The sequence below is a fragment of the Aptenodytes forsteri genome, unplaced genomic scaffold (genome assembly GCF_000699145.1).
Source record: "Aptenodytes forsteri isolate BGI_AS27 unplaced genomic scaffold, ASM69914v1 Scaffold2, whole genome shotgun sequence".
Lineage (NCBI taxonomy): Eukaryota > Metazoa > Chordata > Aves > Sphenisciformes > Spheniscidae > Aptenodytes > Aptenodytes forsteri.
In genome coordinates, this window is record NW_008795695.1 from 13,075,516 (window position 1) to 13,084,895 (window position 9,380).

Sequence of the window (9,380 nt, forward strand, 5' to 3'; positions counted from 1 at the left end):
CTCCCGGAGCCTGCCCTGCCCTGCCCTGCCCTGCCCTGCCCTGCCCTGCCCTGACTGTTGCCTCCTCAGAGACTCAGCTCCCTTTTATCGCTGGCGCCCAGCCCGCTTTCAAGCAGCGGGGTCCAGCCACAGCCTAGCATGGTGGCAGGGGTGCCTGGCTGCTGACTGTGGCCTTCCCAGGGTTCTGCTGGGCAGGTTATAGCTCATCTTAACCCTCTTTCATGGCCATTCATGCTGTGGAGGCAAGAGACGCTTGGCTTGAAAAGCTTCAGACAGCTCACCCACGCACAAAGTGGTCGTTTCATCAGAAAACCTCGCTGATGTTTCCTCTCAGTGCCATCAACAGCAGCGTGGTGGAGCGTGGAGGGGCTGCCCTTGGTGCAGCAAAGCCAGCTGACACCCGCTTAGCCCAGCCCCGGGGTGCTGTCACCATGTTTAAAAGCATCTGAGGAGGCAGATGGAGACGGAGCGAGGCCCAGTGGGCCCGTGGAGCCACGCGTGCCAGGTCTTCATCGCCACGCCACAGCTCCCTCCCGGCCTGCTGCAGGGCTGAGGCAGCAGCTCAGCTTTGCTGCCCACCAGCAGGTTGGCCCTGCGGAAGCCTCCCTTTCGGCAGAAGCTGCCTTGCACCCACCCACCCGCACAAAATCAGTCTCTTCCCCATTTACTGCACCCCTCGTGCCAGGCCAGTGAAGCCCCATTGGGAGCTTTGCAGCCCTATCGGCAGGAACGGCACTGCCTGACGGGGCCCCAGGCCTCCCCGCCCTCAGCACCCCAGTGCTCTGCTCCCCACTTAGACCAGCCTGAAGACCCGCCCCCCCACATTTCGCTTTCCTTGCCATCACCCTGGCATCACCTCGTAGATCTTCCACCTCTAATTAAATGTTCTGGCACATGCCTAGGAGTACTGACACAGATCCAGACTCCTATCACAGTGACTCGGAGGACTTCTTCCCCTAGCAGGAGGCCCTGACTCTCTTTGGGTTTTGAATGCCCACCGCCCTCTTTCCCATGCCAGCAGTTCCCGGAAACCCACAGGTTGAGAAAACAGCAGAAGTCCTCCTGAAGACCTATCCTTGTGCTTCACCGAAGGCCCCAACGAGCCCTGTGACAGCTGTAAAAACGCCAGGAACCATAGCAGCAAGTCCTCTGGTAAAGCTGCAGTACGCTGGCAAGCAGCGAGGGGCTGGTTGCATTGATCAGCCTTCACACATGCCATGGCTAAGCCAACGTGCCCTTAAAATTGATTCTGGACACCACAGATCCTGCCCAGGAGGAAGGGGCACAGACCCAAGAACTGAGCTTTTTTTCCTACATTCTCCATTTTCTGTTTTGTGCTAATACAGGGTGACTGCTGCACTTTATTTGACCGCGACGGCGATATGGCATTTATCTCTCTGCAGAGAGCTTCAAACAGCTCACTTGCTTTCCTAACACCCAACCCATTCCCCTGCCTCAGTTCAAAGCAAGACCCAAGTGGCATGAAAACCACTTACGCAGCTCAGTCGGACCTGACCTTCCCCATCCACGTGGCAGAACCACACAGGTCACACAACATCTTGCCCTTCCCCAGCCCTTGCCAAGGCCCACACCAGCCTTGCCCTCAGTGATTGCTGCCTCTCATGGCTGCAGCCCAACAGCACAGAAAATGAAAAACACATGCATTCAAAAAGACTGAGCACCTGGCATCAGAAGTGCTTTAACTGCAGTCGCGCCCACAGTAAAAATTACAGTCCTATAAATTACATGTGGAACTATAATTTGCTCAAAGTCTTTTTAAGGTTTCCGACCGAGCAAGTTATAGGTTGTAAAGTTCATCATAAAGCATTGGAGAAGTTAAAATCTGTATGACCTCAGGAGTCTTCTGATGACTTTTTATCAGCTGTAACTTGTAACTCACATATACAAGAAGCAATTAGCAGTTGCAAAAGTTCCTACATACAAATCAGGAAAATTACCTACAGAACAACATAGACACGGCCAGATGCAGCTGCAAATTAGATGCTATGAAGGGAAGGGACGAGGCAGCCATGCTTTGCATATCCCTGGTAGCACATGCATTGGGCAGGGATAAGAGAGGAAACAGAGGTTCTTTATTCCCCAGTAAAATTCCTTTCTCCTCACCTCCAGCATCCTTGCAAGACTTGAAGCAGTACAGGAAATGAATCATAAACATTTGCAAGACTTGTAAAATCTTATCAATTCTGAAGTCCAATTTGTGCTAATCAGCGCATATCACAAGTGCAAATGTTAACCCAAAGGAGTATCTAAATGACTGGTGCAACCAGCTGAAACTGAATCATCAGAAAGTTCACTCGTGGCCATATGACCAAATCGCCACCCTCTCCCATTCTTCCTCCGACTTACTTCCCTCCCTTAAACAAGCATAACAGGATGATGTGTCTTGAACTCTAGTTCACCACCTTTGTCATGAGCTCCTGGGAGCGGGCCAGCGTCGGCATGCAACCAAGCACCAGCTTCCCTCAGGAACTGGGCAGCTGGTTGCTGTTCTCATCCAAGATCTCACAGTCCCCTTCAGAGATGCCGGGCCGCTCATTCTGCCATGCCAGCCACTCAGCGGGGGACACAGAGCTGCCAGGGAAGGTCTGCCTTCAGACTGGGCCTTACTTTCTTCTGCTGAGGTTTTCCAGTTTCTTTTCAGCCAACTCATAGTCCAGGCCAAACATCAACCTAAGATACCACACGAAGAACTGGTGGGGCAGTACATTACATAGCTAAACTTCTTAAGTTACAGGAAATACGTTTAGGGGATCCTCATTTATTTTCCCTTTGCATCTAATTGATCATCAGCACCAAATATGAAAAGCCAGTATTTCCCAGGAGCGTCAGCAAACTGACGTCATTTCAGCAGCTCTGTACGCAGTACATAAAACTGAAGGGAGTAAAGTTCAATTTTAATTGTGCAGCTGATACTGTGAAGTAAACAGGCGCTTTCTTTTAAGGATTTTTAAAATAGATTTTTCATCTTTTGAGATGGCTTAGCATAAGTCAAATTTTGCTTTCAGTTATATGGGTATAAATCTGAAGTAACTCCGATAATCTCAAAGCAACACCAAACTCACATTTTCTTCTTCACTGAAACTCTGAGATCGTGCAACAGAGGAAATGGCAACAACGGAGTAACTCCAGACTTTGAACAGGGCTAGTGAAACTAGTGCTTTGACTGTGTGAATCACTTTTTCTCCTGCAAGCTAGTAATGCAATTAATCAATTACTATACAGAAGAATCCCAAACTTTTCTGCAGGACCCAGAAAAAGCAACATTCTAAAGCCGGTGTTTTCCAAAGCATACACTCAGCTCTTGATTTTAAACCAGTAAAACTTCCTAACGGCCCACAGTTTCAGACTGAAGCAAAACTTCACAGCGAGGTAATCCCAGAGATTTATAATGCATATGTTAGCCAGTCTTTAACTGCAGCAACACCTTATAGTGTCATATTGTGTTCTGTATATCACCCATTGTTCAACTTCGTAAATAAAGCTTTGAGACGCTCTAAGTTTTTGGAGCACCACCTGTTATTTAGAGACTTTCTTTTATTCATAAACTGTCAAAAAAGATGTGTTTCAGGGGAGAGGGGGACTCAAAGGAGATCCACAGTTACTTAACAGCCTAATTTCTGGCCAGATGAAGACAAATTAAGACTTTAAACGCTCTTCTCCAAACAGGGATTTCTCAAGCTTATCAACAAATGAGATTCTAAAATGCTGTCTGCGAACAGTAGGGTAGCCTGAGAACTTGCTCTGTATCTATTACTGCAAAATAGACACCAAAGGGTAGGATCCATCTCACCTAATCTTAGCCATCTGAACAGTCAGCACCTTGTCTCAGCAAGTCACTGCAGCTTCCTCTACAGCCAATGGCATGAGACACCAACCAATTTTAGCTTGGAGAAACAATAAAGAAGGAATTGATGCCGCTGATTGGAGAGTACAGATCATTAGTTTATGACAGATGCCAAGGTCTGGGAGAATCCCACCATGACATGTCCAACAGCATGCATGGGGTATAGCAGATGCCTGTATGGAAAGCTGCAGGCTTCACTCCCACAGCAAAAAGGTTCAACTAATTGCAGCACAGCCCTAGACCTGCGGAGGAGCAGGAAGAGGGGGCTGGTCCCTGGCTCCATCAAATGGGGGACTGGGGAATCAAGGAACCTGAAAAACAGCAAAATGATATAACATCTCATAATGTAATCTGCAACTAGTAATTTCCAACTTACTTTACTAAAATATTTAAGTATGAGAAACCTTAATGAAATTTCAAACACTCTGAAATGTTAAGGGGTCAGGCTTATCCCTGGCTTCTATCCACTTGCCTTACTTCAGCACAATTTGACTCCAGTGACCTTTTTTTTTTCCAACCCACAAAGTATTACGAATTTGCTTCCCTGTGGTAACAAGTTCCCCTCAAATGTTGTCTTTTTCTTTTCCATAAACCCAAATAAAGAATTAAAACTATAGCATTAACTGCAAACACCTAGACAAAGTAAATTTAGGGAAAACATAAAGACTTCCCTAGGGGCCTGTTCGTCACAGGTTCTCTCTGATGCTTCTGATATTTTTGCTCTCCGGTATTTTTGAAGATACACTGTTTCACAGATGGGGTGACTTTTTCTTACTTACCAATCTCGCATGATGAAACAGTATAAAAAAAAGACATTCTCAGGATCAGTGGATCATTGATGGCCTGATTCTGAAGAAACAGTTCTGGTGAGCTACACTTGAAAATAAAGTCATCTGGGAGACATTCAAAGACTTATCATCAGATCTGAGCAGCTTGCTGGGGAAAAACTGTAGTGTCTCGAATCACCTATTTTAGCATGGCTTTTAAGTGCTGATCATGCCAGTGGACACACAATTAAAACGAACAGTCCTAAGTGGTTTGTTTCTTGATTTCACATAGAAATGAGGTGCAATTGCATTGCCAGTCCCTCTCGTAACACTGAACCTGTCAGTCAGCTCCCAGCAAACTTGACAAAGGGAGAAGCCTTCTCAAAGATAATTAAGCTCCCTCAAGCTCCATGACCAGCTAGGGTAACAGCAGAAAAGATCTAAATTAAAACCTTCATGAGGGCAAAGCTGGCAGAGTGGCATACACCCTGCTTGGTGGCAGCTAACCAGCCCGTCGCCACAACTTACTAACCTGGCCAGGAGCATCCATGTCACCCTCAGCTCGTGCACTCCATGCTGCCCCTTGGGTGGACTGGGTTTCAGGGGGAAGGGCTGGGAAGGACAGGGAAATTTTCAAGAAATATCTCAGATCCACAGGACACGAGGCTTCACCAGCTCTTCCGCTCACAGAACTACTTTCTTCTTTTTCTGTTATTTACTGGCTTCCAAAAGTTTGATGAAAGACCTTCATGAGCAGATACCAATTAAATGGAAAGTGGATGCCCTTTAGTGTTTCTTAAAATCAAACACTTCCATGAGTTGATATTCCAGGAAATTACCGATTATCATTTTGATCCCTTTAGGATTAAACTCTAGGAGGTTTAACTAGGATAGCAAGATAAGAAAACAAATCCAAAGAAAGCATGCTTTAAAGAAGATTTAAAGCCTTCCCAAAATCCGCACTTGGTAAGTTCAATGTAGTGCTGAAACAGACACAGCAGAACCCCATGCAACCCTTCCAGGTATGTGAGATCTGTATCTTAATCTTCATTTTACACAGTCCCAAATCAGACTGCTACCGTTTGTAGCATTTGAGCCAATTATTTCAAGTAATTTTAAGCTGCGTTATTACATTTCTAACTCTGAACACTCATCATTCTGCAAACAGCCTAATGGGAGATGACCTATACCTTAACTTACACATTTTACAATGATCTTCCTCTAAAACTGTCTGCCAATCACAATATTTAAAACCTATGAAGTTTACTTCGTGTTTTCTATACATTTGGATTAAAAGTCCACGTTGTATTTTGTTAATACATTGGGTTCACAGCTGAGGTACTGTAACTTTAGTATGGAAAAAGTTGCTACCACAGTATTGCATTTCTCATTTGCTATTCCCTTGAATAGCATCACCTAACTGGCTGTGTTTCTGTCATCGCAGAAATGGATGCCATTTTTTTCTAAAAAAAGTGTAAATTCTACCAATACAAAGCACACAAATGTTTGTATTTACCACTGAGGTAAGCAAGCTGTACACAGAAGCTCTAACAAACACGACAGTTGTGAGGGAATGCAATGCTGCTCATGACAGAGCAGCAGTTCATTTTAGCCTCTTCAGCGCACAACTAGGTACCACGGACAACAGTAATCCATTTCCTTTTTTCAGGGCTTTTAAAAAAACAATGGCTCAGTTTCTAGTATGCCTGGCAGCCACAGAGCGGGTCGACTTGCAGTTCAAGTGAATCTGAATGCGAATTTTGAAAGCAGAATCCATTACACGCAACAGAATTTAAGTTTTCTTTTATTAGAATAGAAAAAGAGAGGTGAGAAATAACAACAATAAAACTGGAACTTGGGATGCATTCTGACACAGAAGAGTTATGAAAAGCAACAAAGTTTTCCTCATAGTACAATAATTCTTAAGGATGGACCAAAAGGATTATTTACCACTGCAATAAACTATATATTATCAACAAATGAGATGACTACTTTACTCCCTATATACGGTAAATAGGCAACATAACCTGGATCACTTTGGAAACCCATTATCAACAAAACCCTACTCAAAGAAATAAAGTCTGTCCCATCTCTACCAGATCACCTAAGATTATATTTGGGCAGCTAAACCCCAACACGTTTTCCCAAGTATTATTTTAGTTGGGTTACCTAATTTCCGAAAAGGATTTTGTCAGAGGAACTTAGGCAGAGGTTTTTTTCAGTCAAGCCCATCTCCAACAACTCTTGCAGCATAAAAACATGGGAAGGACGTAAGCAGTTGGTGTCACGGAGCTCTTCTATGCTTCATACTCAAGTATTTTAAGATCTTCAAGTAGTTCTTTCGCAAGTGCTTGCAGATCTGCATTGCGGCTCTTTGACAGTGCAATGATACGCTGAAATGGCAAAGTATCACGCATCTCAGAGGCTGACTTGGCTAATACTTCTGGCTCCAGAATCACAGACTGGAGGAGCCGCAGAGCATGAAGACAAACTTCTGTATCCGGGTCTAAAAGCGGGAAAGGAAAAAATCCAGTGCTTATTAGATGCGAGTCCAAACAAGTAGCATTAAAAGCTCTACAGTGCCATTCCTCATGACCCACCAGGCAGACGGGGAATAGCTGCTGCCATTTGGTGCTGACTGGCTGGCTCTGGAAGGAACCTGAAAACATCATCTTTGCCCTCCTCTGCAGCTTGTGCTCAGCAGTGTTTGGGAGGGAGAGATAACCAGGAACCTTTCTCTTGTTTTTCAAATGTTGAAAATGCTGTAAATCAGGGAATTTATCAACTGGAATTTATCCAGTCAGTAGCCAAGATAGATGCAATCCGATTTAAGAGCAGAACAAGCTACATCCCATGACTATTCAGACTTAAAAACCAAACAGACCAACTAATCAAATCTGCAGTAAATCACCAGGCTTTTCTTTAATTTCTTTTTGTACGAGCCTTCACATTTCTTCAAAGCTCAATAAAATACTAATCTTTATAAAACTTTCTGGTAATCATGTATCAACCTTCCAAGTGTTTAATTCAGTCTACACAAAATTGAAATGGGTACTGAAGCTAAGCACTGCTGCTTAGGAACGCGTCACAGAAATGTAGCAAAGACCTTCGACTGACTTAAGCTAGGAAGACATATAACTCCTCTACTGTTAAGAACACAGGATGCGTTTTTAACTACTGAAACATTAGGAGCATTATATTTTAATCGTTCACAACAGTCCATTTGCATTTAGTTGTTCATAGCTTTATCAAAAGCATCTGGTAGAAAGCCCCATTTTTGCACTTCTCTTATTCTGCATATTCCAAATGAAAATGTGTAATGTATTTTTATGGCTGAAGTAGTTATTTGTTCCACGTGCCATGCATTTTTTATGTGTTTGTCATTAGCATACCTAGTCTTCAGCAAGCTTTTGTTAAAACATTGTGCAGAAATGTTGAGAAAAATTAATTCAGATCACTTTGCGCACAAAATCACCACAGAGACCAAAATCTCACTGAAGGAGCATAAACGCAGTGCAGCGGTAAACCACGCTGTACTGAGTTTGAAGGAAGCATTTGGTGGGCTGAGGTAAGTTCATTCCTTTCCTGGCTTATTTAGTACCTAACACTGGTGACCTGAAAAAGGACTAAGGAGAATTATTCATTAAAGCATAAGGGGAAGTGTTGAAAGCACCCAGGGGAGAAAACGGAATGTGATGGACAGTGAAGACGACTATCGCTTTAAGCATGACACTGACTGTCGAGATGGGAATTTTTAAGTAATTCCCACTAGCACATGGCTGAAGTACAATACTAAAGATTGTGACATCTGATCTACACCCACAAGCCAGGCACTATCTCTCCCTTCCTCCATTTTCGATCATAAATGAAGTACGTAGGTCTTTTCTACCATACCTTCTTCCCTATTTAAAGTATAAACCTCTTAAGAAAGGAATTCTACTTTCTCCTGGGAAACTAGCAGAGTGGGGCATAATCTGAGGACACAGGAATTCTCCAAAACCAAACAATAACAGGCATTTTGATTTTCTGTGCAACGAGAATCTTCGCTATTGGGCATACTGGACAACTTTAGAGATTCAAATCAGCATTTTAAAAAACCAATGATTAGTGCTGCACACCCCGCAGAAGTGGCCATACCCATCGCACAGCCACTCCTATTGCTCCCACCTGGGCTGAAGGCTCTAAGGAGTCTCCTTCCATCATCATCTCCAGCAGTACCTGCAGGTGCAATTTTCTGAGTGATGAGCAGTCATAACTCATGGAGAAATGCTGCAACTCAGCCTCACAGACAGCAAGACTTCATGTCCAATTTCTTGGGCAGCGATGCTTCAGTGAATCCTTTTGAAAAAACTTGGGTGCAAGTTTTGGTTTTCAGATTTACTCTGACCTAATCAAAATAGGACTAAAAAGCCTTGAATTCGTCCTCCCATTCCTTCCATTTTTGTCTTCATGTCTGCCAGAGGTTTTTTTTAATTCCTATTTTTTTTGCCTGATACAATGTTCAAACTCTGCACATTTTGACCTGCCCCTTTCTCTGTTTTCAGATTTACTCTGACCTAATCAAAATAGGACTAAAAAGCCTTGAATTCGTCCTCCCATTCCTTCCATTTTTTTGTCTTCATCTGCCAGAGGTTTTTTTTAATTCCTATTTTTTTTGCCTGATACAATGTTCAAACTCTGCACATTCACCTGCCCCTTTCTCTGTACTTAGTATTATTCTACGTATATTCACCGGAAATAGCAGCACA

At 43.8% G+C, this 9,380-nt stretch overlaps 1 protein-coding gene across 1 annotated transcript in view; it reads right to left on the reverse strand.

The window, feature by feature from the left end:
• Positions 1-6,435: 6,435 nt before the first annotated feature.
• The window catches only part of HSF2BP (heat shock transcription factor 2 binding protein), a 35,652-nt gene continuing 32,707 nt past the window's right edge, over positions 6,436-9,380 (reverse strand). The window contains exon 8 of the mRNA XM_009283016.2: positions 6,436-7,138. Coding sequence (XP_009281291.2) covers positions 6,930-7,138 — 209 coding nt within the window. The 3' untranslated portion in view covers positions 6,436-6,929. The remainder of the gene's footprint in view (positions 7,139-9,380) is intronic.